Source organism: Puma concolor, chromosome E1 (assembly GCF_028749965.1).
Source record: "Puma concolor isolate L17-30 chromosome E1, mPumCon1.1.hap2, whole genome shotgun sequence".
NCBI lineage: Eukaryota > Metazoa > Chordata > Mammalia > Carnivora > Felidae > Puma > Puma concolor.
Window position 1 is genome coordinate 17,850,693 of NC_141680.1, and position 20,392 is coordinate 17,871,084.

Consider the following 20,392-nt stretch of genomic DNA (forward strand, 5'->3'; position numbering starts at 1 on the left):
GAGGGCTAGCAGCAGCTGGTGGGAAGGGGTGGGTGGTGGTGCCAGGGCCCTGAGCCGGTGAGAGGGCTCCATGGTGCACCTGCCCATAAGCGGGGCCGGGGGACAGGGTCTAGTGCTTGCCCCCAGCCCAAATATGCCCCCCATTTGCCAAGACATCATGAAGGAACCAGGCCTTGCCCAGGCTGGGGGGCCACTTTGGGCACCCTTCCTGATCACAAAAAGCGTGCCTTAGGGATAGGGACTACAACCTCTGGCCGCCCAAGGAGAAACTGGGACCACCCTGAGACCCGGGAGGGGTGTGGGGGGCTGGGGAAGCCGGGCACCCCGCTAAGTGCACTTGACGCTGAAATGCCGGGGTGAAGGAGGAGCTGGGCCCTTGACGTGCTGGTTTGTGTCTGGGACAAAGCAGCAACACAGCACGTGGGGAGCTCAGCTGCCCCCCAGGGGTGAAGAGCGGAGATGCAAAGGCTTCACGGACAGTGTCCTACAGTGGGTTCTGTGAGCAGAAAAGGAGGACCGACCAGAAGGAGCAAGGGATGGGGACAATGCTCCTTTAAGGACCCGGCTCCCCCTTAGGACGGCCTGGCCCCCTTGGACAAGTCTGAGCCCAGGATAGAGTGGTGGGCGTCAGGATATAGCAAAGCAGGGGGACCGGGCCGTGCGAGCTGCCTACAGGGCCCTGGCCGGGACAGGTAACGCGCGGTCCCCCGAGCCCCCTCCCCGCATGGTGCCGGATGCGCCTCTATGCCCCCGAGGCTGCGGCTCCAGTCTCCGGCCGCAGCCCGGCGGGCGCGCGGGCGCGAGCGAGTCTCGCTCCGAGGCAGGTCACGCGGGGCGTAGCCGAAGGGCCCGGCAGTGGGCGCTACTGCTCCGTCAGTGAGAGCCGCAGGATGCGCTCCAGCTCCTCCTCCTCCAGGCGCGCGCGCCGCCGCCGCTCCTCCTGCTCCTGCGCCGACAGCTCCATGGCCAGCCGCAGCTGCTCGTCGTAGCTCCGGAACACATGGCCACCTGGGCCGGGGCGCGGGCTGGGCCGAGGGCTGGGCACCGACGCCAGGGCCGCGGGGGGCGCAGGCTGGCGCTGCGGCGTAGGCGGGGCGCTCCTGGGGGCGGGTAAGATACGTCGAGGGTTCCGGGCGCACCTGCCCGTAAGCGGGGCCAGGAGACAGCGTGGAGGCCCGAAGAAAGAGTAGGGCTCGTCACCCGCCGGTGGAAGCGATGAATCCTGCATCACCTCCCTGGCTCCCACCCAGATGTGACAAATCTCAGCCCCTACAAAGCCCATCCTCCCAGTTGACGGTGCACCAGCACATGTGGGCATGCATCTTCTAGAACCCTAGCCCCGACATCCTGCCTGGTAAGGGTCTGAAGGCCTTTGAGGCCTGTCCCCTGCTCCCTGGCTGCTTTTGGAGTACTGCTCAGAGTGAGGAAAGGGTGGGGATTGAAGCCTTCTGGAAACGAGCAGGGGCCCAACAGAGGGTACCATGGTTTCCTGGGGCCAAGAAGAGCTGCCCAGCCAGCAGTATCCTCACCCTCTGGGACAGGGCACCATGGTACATGTGCATGTGTTATTTCGGGGGAGGGAGGACAAGTCAGGACTGGCGGAACTGACCTGTCCTGTCGGCGAGCGTCGTAGGACATGGGGTGAGTGCCCGGCTTGCTGTTGGTTAGCGCCTCCCAGATAGTGACCTGGAGGGAGGGACGTGGGCCAGTCAGCCAGGGTGGCGCTGCAGCCGGGCAGGGGCGGCGCGGTGGCAGGGACGCACCTGATCATACTCACTACCCGCCTCAAGCAGGCTCTGCTGGATGGCAAACTGAAGCAGGTCATCGTCGTCATCGCGTGTGGCCGCCTCCCTCTGGCCGCCCAGCACGCTGTAGCCGCGCGGGGCCTCGAACAACGCGGGGGAGATCTCGCAGCCGCGGCAGGAGGCTGAGGGCGCCAGGCTGGGCGTCAGAGCGCGGGCGGCCCCACCCTCGGCCCACCTGGAAAGGGCGTGGGCAAGGGCGGGGCGGGGAGGGACGTAAGGGCAGCGTGCAGAGGGTGGGGTCTCACTCGTGGAACTGGAGCTGCTGACGCTGGAGGAGTCGCTGCCTGGGGAAGGGGTCTCACTGCTGGGGCTGCCTCGCACCGATGGCACTGGCTCGTCACAGCCATTGAGGTTCCCGAAGGTAATACGAGCGTTGAGGATGTGGAAGATTGGGATTTCTGAGGATGAAGAAACTGTCAGGTGCCACCACCCACCTTCTCACACCTTAGGCATCCCCAATCTTTACCTCATCTAAGCCCTACCCACCCCCCCACCCCCCCACCCCCAGCCAACAGCGGCTGAAGAGAAATGGGGGTGGGGTCTCACCAATCTTGACAGGAAAACCAGGGGGCAGGCGCAGGGTAATGAAATCCCGGAGCTTGGCGAAAAGCGCATTGCTGACAGCCATGAGGTCAATGATGGGGGCCACCTGCTCACACAGGGACAGGGGATGCTCCTCACACAGCCACAGCTTGGCCTTGAACCTGCCCCCCCAAATCCCAAGGGGTGAGGGACATAGTAGAAGCCATGGCCTCCCACCCAGTACATTCTGGAGACCCCGTCCAGCCCTGGCCTACCCACCCCTCCCCAGCACCAGCAGGGGGCCTCACTTCTGTGTCTTGGTGGTCAGTTCCATGGGGCGGCCCATGTCCCGGTTGCCAAGCTCAAAGTTGGGGTTGAAGTATTCTTCTGCAGTGATGGCAGTGGGGTTGGCTTGGCTCAGAGTCTGAGTGATCAGGGTCTGTACCACATGAGGAAGTGCCCATGAGCCTGTCAGTCTCTGATGCCAGGCCAGCCATTTGGTATCATGGGCCCCAGAGCTATCCCCCCTGCCACTGTGGAGCTGACACGGCCTCGGGCATTGTGGAAAGTAGGTCCACTCAGGCCATGCTAGGCAGGACGCCTCCCAGCTCTCCTGAGCCACATCCACACCCTTCCACACAAGGGCACCCCTGGCACATACTCACCCCATTTTGGGGGCCCCCGTGCTGTTCAGCAATTCCCAGGAAGGACTGCAGAGGTGTCTTACAGCCTACAAGAAATGTAGCATCTCAGAGGACACTGCAACCCTCAGAAGTGACGCACCCCCGATCTAAGGAGGAGGCTGGTTCCTGGCAGGTAGGGAGGATTGCTCACCCACACCAAACTCTCAGGCACCTTCATCTGAAGGTGACTGAGGACTCCAAAGGCCAGGGGCGAGGAACACTACAGGCACAGTGGGAATAAAAGTAGGTCTGGGGCTTAGGAGAAACTTCCAAAAGTGTCCAGGTTGGTGACACTAGACGAAAAATAGCTGCTTTCGGTGGGCAGTTTTAGGGGATGTATGTGTATGTGTGTGTTTTCCTTCAAGCACTTCCATCTTAATTACCTCATTTTGTTCCCCTGTGAGGTAGGAATTGTCTTCCTACCTTAGGCAGCCTAACCAGCGCCCAGAGAGTCACGTGTAGTATCAAGAGGCACAAAGCATCAGTGACACACCCCCTGACTTTCTGCTTAGGGTATGTTCCACTAGACTGGACTGGCCAATAAGTAGCATACATGACATTTCCACTCCCAAATCCAAGGCAGACGTCAGTTACCAGTTGTAGAATTCCTTCCCACTGAGCCCAGATGTTGCCTTAGAATCTTCCTAGCTGCACTCCAGACAGTCACTCCCAATTATTAGCACTTGGCACTTGAACTGAAACCTATTTATGTGAATAAACTATCCTGGCTTTTGCTGGGATGTCACAGGGAATACTGATGGAGGTACTCAAGTGGGAGCTGCTTCCTTACACCACCCCTCCCCTGCCACTCCACCACTGCTTCATTACCTTTGACCTTGCCCTTGTGCTGTTCTGAAAGATGCTCTGTCCGTGTCCGGGTGATGAGCTCCACATTGGATGCCCCGTATACCTGGCGACAGATGAGGAAAGGGCTCAAAGACAATTCCAGTACCCTATCCCCAGCCCCCAAGGGCCTTATGAACACTTCCTGCAAGGAAGGGTCCATTGGGGGATGGGGGAGCTGTTTGCTCCATCTCCCAGCCTTTGGGCAAGTAAATATCTGAAGTCATTCATCCATTCTCTTATTCATTGAACAAACATTCTGTGAGGAGACTTTATGTGCCAGGCACTGAGGCAGGCATCAGGGACAGTGATGAACGTGCACCACTCAGTGGTGAACAAGCACTACTAGAGACAATCCCCACCCTTTTGAGGTTCACACACTATTTGAAGAGATAAGGAAATGGGCAGTTATAATATAGTGTGATTCACTCTGGTGAAGGTTGCAGAGGGCTGTGGGAACAAAAAGCAGAGGCCTTAACGCAGTCTGCAGGGCCAGGGAAGGCTTCCAGGACACAATGCAGTGCCTGGCAGCATTTGTTAGTTCCTTCCTTTACCAGCGGCACCATGTGGCCCCACAAGGGTGATGTAGGGGTTCCAGCGTGACCAACACGGTATTCTTAGGAGTAAAGGTCGGGCTTTGGAGTTAGGCAGCCAAGGTCTAAACCTTGGCTTTGTCACCTGTAGCTGTGTGACCCTGGACAGGTCATGGAACCGCTCCAAGCCTCCTTCCTCATCACAGAATGGGCCAATACCCCACCCCACAGAAGGTTCCTGTTGGAAAGGCTCAACAAACACCTGTAAAATGGGAATAATAATACACCTACCCAAAAAGGTTGTTGGGATTAAATGAGTATGTGTGTGTGTGTACATATGTATTCACACATACATACAAAACATCAGAACACAGTCTCGAACATGAGTATAGTAAGCACTTGAACTCGGGCCATTCTCATCAGTTGCCTCTTAGTCTAGTGCCCTTCCCTCCTTGCTGCATTGCCTCTGCACCTCCAAGGCTGAAAAAGAGTGGTCAGGAAACCCCTGCCCAGGGCACTGCAGGCAAGAGTTTGGCAGGTTCTGGTACCAGGGAGCGGTGGCCTCACCTTGGCTTCATACCCATTCACCATCTCTGTCTTCTCACTGCGCCAGCCCAGGATGCCAGTCTTGTTCCTGGGGAAGCAGAGTGGTCCAGGTGAGGGGGCATCCAGCAGCCTGGCTCTAGGCTACGAGGGCTGCGCCCACTCACCTCTCAAAGGAGATGTTCTTGGTGTCAAGCTGCGTGGTGACAACGGGCGCGGTAAGCCGGCTCAGCACCTGCTCCTCAGTGGGCTGGGCAGCAGCCAGCAGCAGCTCACGGTCCTGCCCAGCCAGTGCCAGAGTCTCTGTGTACACCACCCGGCGGTCGTGGTCAATCTCCATGACCACGGCGCTTGTGTCTGCCAACCACAGAATAGCACAGGGGGGTCAGGGGTGGCGTGGAGCTGTCCCCAGCCTTCCCACCTTGCCCTACCTCCTGCCCTGCCTGACCTTGGCCCCTGAAGACGAAGCTGCGGTTCCCTCGCTGCCACGTCATGTGGTCAAAGCCCAAGAGCGTGGTATCTACCCGCAGGTTTTGCCCACTCTTCCACACTTTGTAGGTGTCACTAGGGCAGATCTTGGACACCAAGGGCACTAGGTGGAAGGGAAGGTCAGAGTGGCTTCATTTTGCCTGGTCCACCCAACCTGGGCCACCTCAGGGCATAGGGGTCAGGGTCAGTGTTGTGGCTGGGCAAGGATAACAGAGCTAGTGGGAGAGCAGCCCCTTTCCAAACTCCCCCCACATGAATGGAGACCCGTCACTCAGATGTAAGCAACCTGAAGTTGAAGATGGGCACGTCTCAGCCGCTATCAAGTCCCTAATAGCCACCATTTGTTAATTCATTCACTCAACCTTTCAATCTCCCAACAAATATTTATTGAATACCTACTGTGTACCAGGCACTGTTCTAGTCAATGAGGATAGAACACTGAACATGCCCTCTTGGAGCTTACCTTCTGGCAAGGAGTGACAAGTAACAAACAAATGAGCAAATCATTACAAAGTGAAGGAAATAATAATAATGGAATCAAGACAGTGTCTGAGACAGTGTGGAAAAGCCTAGCCAAGGAGTTGGCACTGAGGTGGGAACTAAAAGATGAGAAGGAGCCATAGGAAGAGCTGTGGCAATAGAGCTCCAGGCAGGGGAGCAGCAGGTACAAAAGCCCTGAGGTGGGAGAATGCCCAGAGAGGCCCCCATCGGCCCCCTTACCCCAGCTAGTGAACTCCCATTTCATCTCCACATAGAAGTCCTGGGCCTGGAGGATGAAAAAGAGAGTAGCTAAGCCTGTGCTAGAGACAGGGTTCAAATGCATTGTGGGGAGGCTGAGAGGCTGGCCCTCACCTTGCGCAGCTTTTCCAGGAGCACGGGGATGCCCGCCAACCGCTTCACCACCCGCTGGTAGTCCCGGTACCTCAGCACCAGCTGCACCAGCTCCAGGTCCCGGGTACTCACAGCCTCCTGAAGCACTGGGGGTGGGGGGAGGAGGCAAAGTCACAGGTCAGGACCCTGCCTGCGGCCCCCGTCAGCAAACCAAGGGTGAGGATATGAAGCTGGGAGACGCTGGCTGTGGGGCTGGGGTGAGCAGGGGTGCCCACCTGTCCAGCCGCTGCGATTCTCCCTGCCCACATCTGCACCATGTGCCAGGAGCACACGGGCACACTCGAGGTGTCCCAGTGTGGTGGCCAGGTGCAGGGGGGTCCGCCCACGGGGATCCAGCTGCTCGATGTCCACCTGGAGAAGGAGGTGAAGATGTATCCCTGGTCACTTCTGAGGCAGCCCATCTGAGCCCAACAGCCTCTAGGGAAGCAGCAACCACCTGAATGCCCTGCCTTGCTCACCTTACAAGGCAATGGAAAAGACAGACACAATGAGCTGGGGTCAGGTGGGTGAAAAGAGGCTTGTAGGACAGGGCAGGAAGTAGCCCTGAGAAAGGAAGGACCTTCCTCCTTTCCTGTCCACCTCGGTCCCCTGACTGGGTTCACTCTTCCAAGGCCCAGTGGGCTAACTTTGAAGAAGAATCCCAGAGCTGAAGGGTGGTCGAGACAGGCTGTTGGCCAAGGAGAGCACTTGAGACTAGATTTATCCTACAGGTCCAAGACCACACTTTCAGGAAGGGCTATCAATTTAGATCATTGACATTATCACTGAGTGAGGTTTAACAAACAATTGCTGTAATATATTGATAGGAATGAAAGAATATGGTACAACTTCAAACCCATGTCCTTTATATGTGGGACACTATGTATTAACACTTTTTTTTTTTTTTTTTTACAAATCCTATTATCGTTTTGTGGATAGCATAATTATATTGCATAAGATTTTTGTTGTGTGATAAAAACATAAATATTTAAATATATTTCAGGAGTCTAAGACCTCTAGCTAAATACAGTGAACTGACCACATGCATGTAACTCCTCTTCTCCTTCCCCAAACTTGATTAAAATGCCAGTAAATGGCTTCTATTCCAACTATAGTGAGATACCTGAAACCACCATCCCATTATAACAGATAAAAATACTTCAAAATACATGAAATAATTGTTTTCAGACATTAGGCAACAAGTAGTCCAGGACTATGATCCCTGAAATAAGAGAAACAAATAAGGTAGGCCCTATGATTGCCTAGATTTCTACCTGGGAGTATCATTCCAGACAGTAATGCAGGAGGCAGGGAATCCCTAGCAGAGCATGGTAGTCTTGCTGAGGAGTTGAGGAGACAGAGGAGTTCAGGGAGACTGAGGTAGCAAGAAGTTGCAGGACCAAGTTCCAGGAAGGAGTGAGATATGCAAACAAGGGACTCCAGAAAATCTGCATGGGGTTCCTCTGAGTCTTTGCAGAATACCAAACCTCACCTATGTAGAGTGAAACTCAGCAATACTAGACAGAAGAGGAGCAATAAGCTGGTAAATTTCCAGCACTCATGTCTCAGGGCAGGGAGACATTCAAACTCCAACCCGCTAGAATAGAAGGTCTTTGTTGTTTGCACAAGGTATTCAACAGAGACCCAAGAATGGTGATGCTTTTGTAGTAGGATTAAACTATCCCTAGAGAAAAGGCTCACCTAAACCCAATCTAATAATGATTAAAAATAACCTCAAAAGGATCAAACTGATTTACAAGTAACTTAACTCAGTCTGTCAGAACGAAGCCTTACACTCTTTAAAGGAAGACCATAAAATCCAGATGCTTAACATTACACTGTTTGCAGTATCTAACATCCAGTTACAAATTACTAGAAAAAAATTATCAGACATGCAAAGAAATAGGAAAATATGACCCATAATCAGGAGAAAAATCATTTAACAGAAACATAGTCAGAAATGATAAAGATGATGAATAGTTTAATGTGCTCAAGAGTTGAAAAAAAACATGAACACAATGTTCATGGGGAAAGAAATGAAAGATATGTACAATATCTGAAATCAAAAATTCATAGGATGGAATTAAGAATAGATTAGACAGGGCACCTGGGTGGCTCAGTCAGTTGAGCATCAGACGTCGGCTCAGGTCACGATCTTGCCGTTCGTGGGTTTGAGCCCCATGTTGGGCTCTGTGCTGACAGCTCGGAGCCCGGAGCCTGCTTCAGATTCTGTGTCTCCCTCTCTCTCTGCCCCTCCCCTACTCACACTCTCTCTCTCTCTGTCTCTCAAAAATAAGTAAAACATTAAAAAAAAAATAAGTTAGACACTATAGGGGCACCTGGGTGGCTCAGTCGGTTAAATGTCTGACTTTGGTTCAGGTCATGCTCTCATGGTTCATGAGTTTGAGCCCCACATCGAGCTCTGTGCTGACAGCTCAGATCCTGGAGCCTGCTTCGGATTCTGTGTCTCCCTCTCTCTCTGCCCCTCCCTCGCTCACACTCTATCTCTCTCTCTCTCTCTCAAAAATAAATAAACATCTAAAGAAAATTTTTTTAAAGATTAGACACTAAAGAATAAAAAAAAAATTAGTGAGTTTGAAGATATAACAATAGAACTATAGCACAGAGAACAGAAATGGAGCACAGAAGAGGGAAAAAGTACTGAAAAACATTCAAAGAGCCTCAACAATATGTGAGACACTATAAGGCATTTTAACATATATGTAATTGGAGTCCCAGAGACTAGGCTAAGAAAGTGGGAGAAATAAGACATTTAAAGAGATAACAACCAACATTTTTCCAAATTTGTTGTTTTAAAAAAGCTACTATAGGGGGTTGAATGGTGGTGTCCCCCCAAATGTATGTTTATACTCTAACCCCCAGAACCTGTGAGTGATGGGTATTTGCGGGTGAAATTAAGGTAAGGATCTCAAGATGAGATCAGCCTGGATTTTGCAGGTGGGCCCTAACTAAATCCAATGACCTGCCTTTATAAGACCTACAAAGGAGAGATCCATGGAGAGAGGAGAAGTTCCATGTAAAGAGGAGGCAGAGACTGGAGTTATTCAGCCACAAGCCAAAAAGTGCCTGGAGATACCAGAAGCTGGAAGAGGCAAGGAAGGATTCTCCCCGTAAGCATTTGGAAGGAGTGGAGCCCTGCTGACTCCTTGACTTTGGACTTCCAAACTCCAAAAGAATGAAAGAATAAAATTACCCAATCTGTGGTAATTTTCTGCACAAGCTAACACAATGATAAACCCACAGAACCAAGAAACTCAATGAATCCCAACCAAGACAAACACCAAGAAAACTACACCCAGGCCCATCATAATCAACTGCTGAAAGCTTAGTGATAAAAAGACAATCTTAAAATCATTTTCAGGGGCGCCTGGGTGGCTCAGTTGGTTGAGCGGTGAGACTGCAGTTCAGGTCATGATCTCACTATTCGTGGGTTCAAGCCCCACATGGGTCTCGCTGCTGTCAGCGTGGAGCCCACCTTGGATCCTCTGTCCCGTCTCTCCACCCCTCCCCTACTTGCATGCACGTACTCTCTCGCTCTTTCTCTCAAAAATAAACAAATCTTAAAAAAACAATAATAAAATCATTTTGAGAAATGAGACACACTATGTCTAGAAGAACAAATACAGGAAATACTACATACTTCTCAACAGAAACCATGCAAGTTAGAAAACAATCGAATGAAATGTTTAAAGTGCTGGGGGGAAAAATGACCTAGAATTCTCTGTCCTGTGGAAAAATATCCTTCAAAAATGGAGGGGAAATGAAGACTTTTGTGGACAAACAAAAAAAGCTAAGAGAACTTATCACCAGAAGACATGCAAGAAACGTTAAAGGAAGTTATTTAGGTGGAAGGAAAATGTTAACCGATGGAAACTTAGATCTGTACAAAGGAATGAAGAGTACCTCAAAAGGAAAATTTGTGAGTAAGTGTAAGAATGTCAATAAAATATTTAAAACCCACAAGAGTAAAGAGAAGAGATGCTAGCAGATGAGAAATGTTAACACATCTTTAGAACATAGAAAGTGGCTGGGGCATTACAACCGACTCAGTGGAGCAGAGGGTACTAGAACCCAAACACTCATAGGGGAACCCCAGTGAGTGTCAAGCCAGACCACCCTCGAAATGTCCAGAACATGAAGGCAGTGGGAATGGCAGAGGTATGAGTGAGGCTCAGAGCTAAATCCAGGGGGGTGGGGGAGGCTGGTTAAAATTCAGAACCCTTGGCCCCCTCCCCAATCTTATAAAGCTGGGAGATGTCCCCCTTCCCCTCCATAGGATGCCAGAAATTTATTCTCTGTATAAACTGAGCCTGAGACCCACTGGACTTGGGGACACTGGTCTGAAGACGAGGTCATGGGGCTGAAAACTAGTGAACGGTGAAAGCCCAGTCCCTTCCTGCCTCAGGTCCTGAACCACTAACAGCCTGACAGTACACGCAACTGCCCCATCCCACCCCAGCAGGAGACTGGAGAATTCTTCTTGGAGAAACTAGAGGCACCGAAAACCTCTGGGTACGGACCTCTGGGGACCCTCCAATAAGCAGGCCAGCTTGCACCCATCGTTTGACAGGAATACCACCCATGCATCAATGAGCTCTACACCCACATTCTTAAATATGCCCCAACAGCCAAGGGTGCCTGGACATTTGAGGAAAGCTGCCAATATGAAAGAGACCAAAACATGCAGATAGATGCTAAAAACCTAGAGGATACACTGTCAATGCAGGAAATACAAGAACACTTTTGGGGAGGGGGGAACAGTAATTCATATCCTCAGAAATATATGAAAAGATAACTGAATTCATGAAACAAGAAGAGACACCTTGACTTCCCATGACTCCTTGTCTTTCCCTTTGCCTTCTTCCCAGCCATTCCTGGACAGCTACACCTGCCCCAATTCTCCCCTAAAAGGAAACATTACCTCAATTCTCTCCCCCTTTTGGTAAAAAAATAAAATAAGATAAAACTTTATTTTAAATTATTTATTTATTTTAGGTAATCTCTACCCCCAATGTGGGGCTCAAACTCATGACCCGAAGATCAAGATTCATGCTCTAAGCCAGCCAGGCGCCCTGGTAAAAAGAAACAAAACAAAACAAAACAAAAAAACCACTTTGTAACTGTCTTTATCTCTTCCTTTTCTCTCACCTTCTATATCAAATCCATCAGCAAGGCTGACCTTATGAAGGCTCTTATGAGCCTTTTGAAGGCTCTACCTTCAAAACAGATCCGGACTGTTCTCTGTTTTCATCACCTTCAGGCTACCATTCTGGTGGCAGCCATCCTATCTCACCTGGTGGCCTTGTGGGCCCTTCACTGGTTTCTTCACTCCTCTCTTGGCTTCTTAGGTCTAGTCTCCACATGACCCATCGTAGCCTCCATCATCCTGTGAAATGTCCCTCAGGTCCTGACATCCTTTAGCTTAAAACTTTCCCAAGGCCTCCCATCCTGTTTAGAATAGAATCCAGCAGCCCTGGATGTCTCCTTGAACTCATGTGCTCTCCCACCTCTCCTCCAAATTCCACTCTGCTGGATACCCTAGATAGCCACAGCACTTTCTCCCTCACTTCATTCAGGTGGCTGCTCAAATGTCACCTCCTTAAAAAGGCCTGCCCTTACCATCCATCTTAAATGACACTTGCTATTTGTCTATCTGTTGCCCCTGATCCTGCTTTAGTTCTCTTCCAACATTAAATTACTTGTTCATTTGTTCGTTGTCTCCCTCATCTAGACTGTAAGCCCCACAAAGGGAGGGTCCTTGTGTTTTGTTCAATGCTACATCCCCAGTCTCTAGACAGTGCCTGGCACATAACTGGTGCTTAATAAATATTTGTTCAACAGATGCATAAATGACTATATTTAAGGGACCTGGGGAGGGGAAAGCAATACAATGTAAAACTGATAAGCCAAGAGGTAGTTGTAGATGTATATTGTTTGTAATCTTGGAGGTAAATAACAGAACAGCCTAAAGTCCAAACTGGTCGCCTCCAGAGAATGAGGGCGGCAAGTGAGGACTACAGCTTTTCATTATAATTCTTCTAGCAACAGCTAAATATTTTTTAAAACATGAGAATTAGCTCCTTTGTCAGAAACAAGACATTTTGAATAATGTAAGTAATTTATACGATTTTAATAACCCTGTGTTGGCATTTATTCATTCTTTATTTTTAATTTTTTAAGTAGGCCCCATGCCCAACATGGGGCTTGAACTCACGACCCTGAGATGAAGAGTCACATGCTCTAATGACTGAGCCAGCCAGGCGCCCCCATTTCTTCATTTTTAAATATATTAGGAGCCTCCAAAAAAAAAAAATGTACCTAGCCCACGTGGCGTTCTGAGCTGTGGCTTAGAGATCCAAGCGCCCCTCTCCCCACCCCACCTTACGCTCCTCTACATTGGCTCCCCTACAACAAGGACTGCGTTCTTTACTCTTCATCTATTATGGGATGGGCTGAGCCTCTCTGCGTCCAGCCTAAGTGGAGCCCTGAGTCTGGGGGTGGGAGTGCAGGATCCACAGACCCTGAGCCCGGGGAAGTCAGGAGGAGCCTTCCCATGGGGCAGCAGCTGAAAGTCTATGTGTCTATACGTCCCACCAGCCCTGTCCCAGATGCTACTACTGCTGCGCTGCTAACAAGGCCCCAGGGAGCTGACAGGGCACCCCGCCCAGCCCCAGAGCTCCAGATGCTGCCTGCCACCCTCCCCCTCAGGTGCCTCACCTCCAGGACCCAGAGAGAGGCTGGTGCTGTTAGCTGGGCCTGGCTGCCCCTCCCTACCTCCACTCCTGGGGAGCTCTCCCCAGAGTCCCCAGGGCCCTGTTGTTTTCCAGGGCTAACACAGCCCCTCCTCTCCCCCCCCCACATACACCCAGCCAACCCCTCAAAGAAGCTCCCCACACCTGCTCAAAGCATGGCCTGCAGTGAAAGTGGCACCTTGCCCCAGGCCCAGGTGGAAGAATTCATTAATTTCCTCAGCAAAGGCCTGCAGCTATTTAATTGCTAGAATGAAAAGGTTTCCTGTGAAACCCAACACCCAGACCTCACCACCAAGAGAATGAAACTCTGCACCCCAGCAGGCCTCAGCTGGAGTCAAAAGCAGGGGTCTTTTGAGCTCAGGGGCTGAGGCTCCCTGGGCAGAGAGACTCTCTGCTTCCACTCAGGTACACACCTACACACACGCACACGTGAACAGGTACCATAGGAATCCACGAGAATCCACTCCTTTTGCCCCCACACTGAGGGTCCATGTGCTCCCTTAAGTGTACCAGCATCTGCAAGCTCAGTTGCCTTCTGGATCTGTAGGGGTCACACCTAAGTTTGCTGCCAGCTTATTGGCACATGCATACCCCTTGAACCCACAGGCACTAGCAGGTTATTTTTCAAACTTATTTAGCATTAGCAGAATCCTTTTGTTAGATGAAACCTTACAAGGGCACGCCAAACGTATAGAGCCGGAGAAGAAAGGTGAAGGGCCCAGCGCATAGAGCCACGCATGCTCAGCTTTGATCTCCTTTCCCTGCTCCCTCGCCTCCCCCAGCCAGAAAGAGGACAACCGGTGTCTAGTGTGGTCACTATTTCCGAGCCCCCCAGCCTCCACCAGGTAGGCCTGAGCTCACCCAAGGGGCAGGGAGGCCGGATGCTTCCTCAAGCTGAGTTGGATAGGAGAGGGTGGCACCTGCTCACTCTCCTCCCACCCTACCCCACGCAGCCCCTCCCCATCTGCTTCCCAGACAACATTGATTTGGGGTTTCTGGGGTTTGTGGGTCCCTCTCCTGAGCTTCCCCACTCACCAGATGTAGTGATGGCCCACACCTAGGGCTGCCTATGTTAGGGGACAGGGGATCACAGGTGTTCTGGGACACACCAGGTACCTTGGGTGGGGTAACCTCTGTCTGAGCATCTAGGGTCCCCACAGTCCCATCTTGCCTGCCTCTAGGTTAGAAGGATGAACTGAGGAAAGCAGGAAGGAAGACCATGATGGAGGCAGCCCCAGGAAGAAAGAAATGTTTCCTTGGGAACAGTCTGGCCCCCTCCAGAGTCTCTGTTGCCAGGAAAGAACCCTGCCCCCCTTGGCCCTCCCACAGGGAGCCACACAGCCGAACTTCCACCTCCTGCCCCGCAGGGAACACCAGGGACTTCTGACTCAGGAACCCGGGCTGTGCTCAGCTGGCTGTGCCAACCTCAGGGCGTTGTTAGCCAAGGGGAAACTAGCACATCCACTGGCCTACAGCCCCCTGCCCCCTCCCAACCTGGCAGGGTGTGTGAATAGCAGGAAGAAGGGCACCCAGCAACCATCATACTGCTGGGTGCCAACTAGGGGTGGTCATAGATCCTTCCCGTCACCAAAACACCTGATGAGCACCTCCAGTCTCCCCACCACTCCCTGATTCCAGCCCCCAACAGAGCTATGGGGGTGGAGGCCCTAAGCAAAGCCAATGAACCTGCTCTGAAACCTGCCATTCCATCTCCCTCCCCAGCCTGCCAGCATTGTTGCCAAGGCTGCCCATGGGAGGGCCTCTGCGGGGCTTTCTTGGAGCGAAGAACAGGCAGCTATGCCAGGTGAAGACCAGGGAAACCCAGCTGGTATGTGCTTGAGCAAAGCCTGGGTGTTTTCTGTGACAGTTGGTGCCAGGAGAACCAGAGGTCAGGGAACCCCCGCTGGATGGAATGCTTAAGGTCTATGGGGTTTCGTTATGATGTTAGAACGCTGCCCCCAGTATTATCCCCAGCAATAAAGGGCTGGGTTGGGCACCCTCAGCTCCCCCTGGGACCCTGATGTCTGGAGGACTGAGCAGTGCCTATTTGGATGCAAGGACCACTCTGCATCAGCCCTAATGTGGAGATACAGCCAGGGGCCTCTTCCATGCAGGACTGGCATTCCCCTTCTTGGCAACCCTGGAGCAAGGCAGAGGACTGGCCTGACTCCTTTGTGGTTGAACAAGGGTTAACTTCAACCATTGCCCTATATTCCTGCTACCCTGGATCAGGGTAGGCAGTGTCCATTTCAAGGAGACACAAACACACCAGGGAAGTGGGAGGGATGGGAGGCTGGAGATACTGGTGAACCTGGTGCCTAGTTTCTGTGGCAGCTTGAGGGGAAAGAGGAACACACTCATCAGCCCCAAAGTACCCCTACCTGCAGCGGGTTCCAATGCTCCCCACCTCAACCTCACTTCAGCAAGATGGCTGCTGACTGGAGTACTATCAATCAGAGAGACCTAGGTGAGAGTCTTTTCTTCCAGGGCATTTTGCCTCTCTCCAATCTCAGCAAGAAAAGAACCACCCACCCCTCAGGCAAGGGAGTACAACTGAGACATTCTGGAGATTCAGCCACTAGCCTTCTGCCTAACAATCCTTGGACCAATCATCTATCACCCCATCAGGAAGTTCCTCTCAGATCAGATTTAAATCCCTCCAGCCTTAACCTCCGTCAGAAGCTTGTCTTCTTTTGCCCTCAGGGGAGGAAAACAGAAGAGTCAGAAGAGACTGAACTGTCTTAGCACCCAGCACAGCATACTCTATTTCCTGGTTCACACTCACAGCACCAGAACGGGGTCTCCTTGAGAGTGGGGGATGTGCCTGGTTTGTTCATCATTGTCCCCCAGGACCTACCACTCAGGCCTCGCTTCCTTTACCAGGGCTCTCTGGTTGCAAACCACGTCCTTTATGATGGATAAAACAGAGGCATGGTCTGAGGAGCAACTTGGAGTGCCCTTGTTTAAGCAGAGATGGAAAGTAAGTGGACACCCCAACCAGCCCAGAAGCTTGGAGGCTCAGGTCATCCCAACATTTCCTAGGACTGCTCTGCAGAGGCAGATGCCTTGCTACTCTGAGGGCTCAGTAGTGGACTTCAGAGACTCCCCAACCCTCACCTTGCTCCCCCCCTCACTCGTCCTTTGGGAAGCAGGCAGCTCCTCAAAATGAACTTCCTGTGACTCAGGAAGTGGCCCTCCAAAGGCATATTCCCAAAGGGGACCACTCCTGAGCAAACCACTCCCATGGCCCTGGGGTCTCAGATCCGGACCAAGTCTGCAGGCCTCAACCCGAGGCAAACCAGAGCAGGCTGGGCCCAGCACTAGCTCATGCTTCCCCACCCTGGAGGGTGAGTTGTCCACACCCCAAGGGCCCATCTGTGGCCTGGGGACTAAGGGCAGAGTCGGAGCTACCTGTGACCTGTGCCTGCCTTGGTCCTGAAGAATGACCAGGAGACCCCATCCCTTACCTGGTCTTCTTGGAGGCTACTGCCCAGCCAAAGCTGGCTGACCCACTCATTCTCACAGACTGGCAGCAACCTGGGGGCCCACTTTGTGTACAGAACCCCAAATCCTGAGGCCAGCGGCCCCTAGCTTCCTCAGCGCCCAAGAAGCCAGGCCCCAACCCCAGAGGGCAGGAGAGTTCCTTTCAGCACCTGGACAAGGCCCTTCAGGGCTTCCCCACAGGGAGTCTCTCCCCACTCTCCATTCCAGAGCGGGTGCTGAGGTCTGTGGGACCCGGGGGCTCTGCTCAATCTGAGCAAATAGATGAAGAGCTCAGCGGGAGGGTAGAGGGCACTGGGTGGGGCTGGGATGCCTTGGAGTGCCACAGCCCATTCTCTGATCCTTGACCTGTGACCCCCTCCCGACGCAGGCCTTGCCCACCTCCGCACACTCACGCGGGAGGTGTCGCTGCTCTGCTGCTCCGCGGACTCTCTCACCACATGGAGCACAGACCGACCCGGCAGCCCCTCCCCGCAGCCCTCCGCCCCGGCCGAGGAGGGGCACAGCGTCCCCTACCCCAACCTGGGAGGGTCCAGAACACGTGTGGGCCGTCCGTCCGAGCCGGAGGGGAGCGGCCGGGGACCGCTCCCATCACCCTCTCCCGGTCAACAAGCACAAAAGCCGCCGCTGCGAACAAAGAAGCGCTGCAAACTCGCCGGGGAGGCGGGACAGCCCGCGCCGCGCCCCCTCCCCACACCCAGCGGGCGTGCCCGGCCGTGGGGTCCCCGCGGCGCCCCGACGGCGCTCTTACCTGGCCGGCGCGGACCTCTTTCTCCAGCTCGCGGTGGCGGTTGTGCCACACGAGGTAGTGCAGCGGATACTTGCTCTCGGGCCCCTTCCTGACGGAGGCGTTGGCTGGGATCATCGCCCGCTCCTCATGCCAGGGCCGCGGCGCCCGGCCGGGGAGGGGGGACGGCGCCGGAGCCGGGGCCCGGGGCCGCGGGGCGGGGGGCCGGCGCTGCCTGCTCGCAGGGCTGCGGCTCGGGCATGTGCGAGCGGCGCCGGCGGGCGGGGGCGGCGCGCCCGGCGCTGTGCGGGAGGCGCGGGCCGCGGGCGTCCTCGCGAGGCGGCGGCGGGCGGCGCGGAGAGGCCCCCACCCGCCCGGGGAGGGAGCGGGCGCTCGGCGGCGCGGCGCGGACTCGCGCCTCACCTCCCACACCCCCGCACACAAAGACGCCTCTCGGCGAAGGGAGCAGACTCCCGCAGCGGGCGCGGGGGCGCACGGGGCGCGAACCCCGGGGACGCCGCCGCAGGGACGCGCGCCCGCAGCCCCCGGCTCCCCGCAGCTGCATTGCCCGGCCCTCAGCCCGAGCGGCCGGCGAGAGATGCGGGGATGCGGGGAAGAGGGGAGGGGGACCCGGTGCCCGGGGCAGAGCTTGTTGTAGCTCGGCCCCGCGGCATCATGGGGCATGTAGTCCGTCTCGTGGAACTGGGGGTGGCGGGCGGCCGGAGAGTGTCCCACTCTGTCCCCCTGATCCCCTGAGAGGATGGGGAGGGAGTCGGGCCTGACAGGAACGGAGACAGTGTCCTGACGCCAGGTGGGCTGGGGCGCACCCCCACCCACCGGCGTTTTGCCTTTTGCTGGTGAGGGAGGGGGCTACAGGCCTTGCTCAACCATTGGGGGCACAGGAAAGCGTGGCTTTCAGGATTGAGTTTGGGTCCCAGTGGAACGTGAGATGGGATCCAGATTCCTAGAGTGGCTGATGGGGGAGAATCCCGAGAAAGGTTCGGGGCATTAGGACCAGTGGTCGTTGGAGCAACCAGGGATCTGTCACGTGAAATATTATGTAGGAGTCTTCCCCGCGCTCTTATTAAATTCCATCTTCCACACTTGACATTAGAAAGGGAATGACCACTAAGGCTGGGAGTACAGTCCCTTCCCCCCTCCCCCCCCCCATTTGCTGTCCTCTGCAAGGACCAGAGTGGGGCTGGGCAGAGAAAGCAGCAGGTGGCAGTTCCCCACCTCCACCGAATGCGGTCCCCTCAAGAGAGGAAGTGACTGATTCCAGAGACTGTCTCCTTCCCGAATAACCCCCGGGCACAAAGGTCCTTCCAGAAGGGTCCCTGCAGACGCTGTGGTAAAAATGGAATTGACCTCTGGGGCTGCCTATTGCAAGGGCTGGAAGGATCTAGAGGCGTGGCCCAGACCTGAAGGGAGAGGGGATTGGGATTTTAGAGCAGTCTGAATTCCCCCTTACTAACCGCCTGACCAGAAGCAAATTGCTTTAAATTTTCTGCTTCCTCAGACCACTCACCTCTAAAATGAGACTCGAAATACTACCTACTGGGGTGAGCTAAGGATAGTAACTACCCTGGAAACGGCGCGTCCCGCCCCCAATCAGGCGGACTGAGACAGGTGGCGGGACCAGGCACAGCGCCTTCTTGAGTCCACCCTAGAACAGGACAGGAATTAGGGATTCCATACCGGCTCATGATAGAACAATCCAAAAAGTGTTTGTGTGGGAGGTGCTAGCAAAAGCTTGCAAACTCTCTGCGCCTCTCTCAGGTTTCTTTGTGTGGTCTTCTCTCCTTCCTCCTCCACACCCTGCGGTGCCAGGCCTAGGCGGGAAAGGATAAGGGAGGAGTGGACTGCCTCGCCCCTTTCTCCAGCCTGGGAGGAGCCCGCTGGCACCTCGGGCAACCGAGGACCGCTGCCCACCTCTACCGCGAGGGGTCAGCAGAGTGTTGTGGCCGCTGCCAGAGTTGGGGAGGGGGCTGGAGCGGGGTAGGGACGGCTAGGAGTGGCCGGGAGAATGCGTGTACATTTCCTCATTAAACTGTTTTTAGAACCTTGTCTGAGATTTCTTTTTTACTGTCCTGCTCCCCGAGTTGGCGACATCTCCCAAGGGAAATCCTGAAAACCTTTTATCCCTAGTCCCAGGCCCAGAAGGTCTGCAGTGGTGAGTCTGAGGGCTTCCGGAACAAAGTTTGGACAGTGCCTCTCAGCCTAGGCCACGCCCAGGTAGTCCCTGGGCCACCGAGAGGTGGAGCTGGAGGGCGGGAGGGGGCAGTGGGGTGAATCATCCTGAAAAGCGTTGTAGCTCTGGGAGAGGGGGAGCTCAGCCTGGATTGGGGGACCTATCCCCTTAGCAGCCGGGCCTCTTTTTGCCAGGCGGCCATACCCTAAAGCCGGGTCGCTCTTCCTCCGGTCTGCGCGCTCCAGCTGCCACGTGCTCGAGACGCGCCCACACAGCAGAGAAACAAAGACAGCCGAGCGATGGGGCTGCCAGTAGCCGCCTCGACATTTAATAAATGAAATTCCATAGCTGGGGGTCGATCGGGGGTGAATGGGCGGCCACCGCTCGTGGGCTGTGCGCCGGGTAAAGAGCGGCCAAGCCGCTCCTTTTCATCGCCCAGCCTAGGGCCATCAAGCCCACAGACTGACTGCTTGGTGCGGGTGCAGCATGGGGCGGCAGGTGGTGCTCCCCCCGCCGCCGACCCCCACCCCCACTGCGAGGTACCTTTGCTTGCAGAAACCCCGCCAGCTGAGCGGCTGGCTGTGGGGGGAGGGGAAGCCTGCAAAAAAAAAATTTTTTTTTTAAGGTGCGATTATAAATATACCCTGTGGATCGCGATTTCAAACAAACTTGTCAATCTGGGCTGCAGCAAAAGGCGATGGAGGCAGCTTTGCTTGTATTTCGGGTGGTGTGACTCATGAGCATTACTTGTCTCCCCCAGGGAAGCAGCCTGCCCACCCACAAGTCACTGCTGCTCTGGCACCGCTGGGATAAAATCGACCAACCCCGAACCCCTGCCCAAGGACTTTCCCTCCTCCCTCCTTGTTACTGAGCAGTACCCCCTACCCCCTTGGGAATCTTCCCTTAATTCTG

The 20,392-nt window shown here is 54.3% G+C and overlaps 1 protein-coding gene across 2 annotated transcripts; it reads right to left on the minus strand.

The window, feature by feature from the left end:
- Positions 1–735: 735 nt before the first annotated feature.
- On the minus strand, positions 736–17,496 carry ANKRD13B (ankyrin repeat domain 13B). Of its 2 annotated transcripts, none has more exons than XM_086686422.1 (15): positions 17,314–17,496; positions 6,525–6,660; positions 6,271–6,395; positions 6,139–6,184; positions 5,378–5,521; positions 5,097–5,286; positions 4,954–5,020; positions 3,839–3,920; positions 2,993–3,057; positions 2,636–2,766; positions 2,352–2,509; positions 2,051–2,203; positions 1,764–1,927; positions 1,610–1,686; positions 736–1,139 (listed from the first exon to the last, which is right to left on the minus strand). In XM_086686422.1, exons 1-15 carry the CDS (start codon positions 17,425–17,427, stop codon positions 863–865), a joined length of 1,929 nt encoding a protein of 642 aa, XP_086542548.1. In that variant the 5' UTR covers positions 17,428–17,496; the 3' UTR covers positions 736–862. The 2 variants fall into 2 exon arrangements, with proteins under 2 accessions (XP_086542548.1, XP_086542549.1); XM_086686423.1 differs by having other exon boundaries at positions 736–1,100; positions 17,314–17,495.
- Between the last annotated feature and the right edge of the window lie 2,896 nt (positions 17,497–20,392).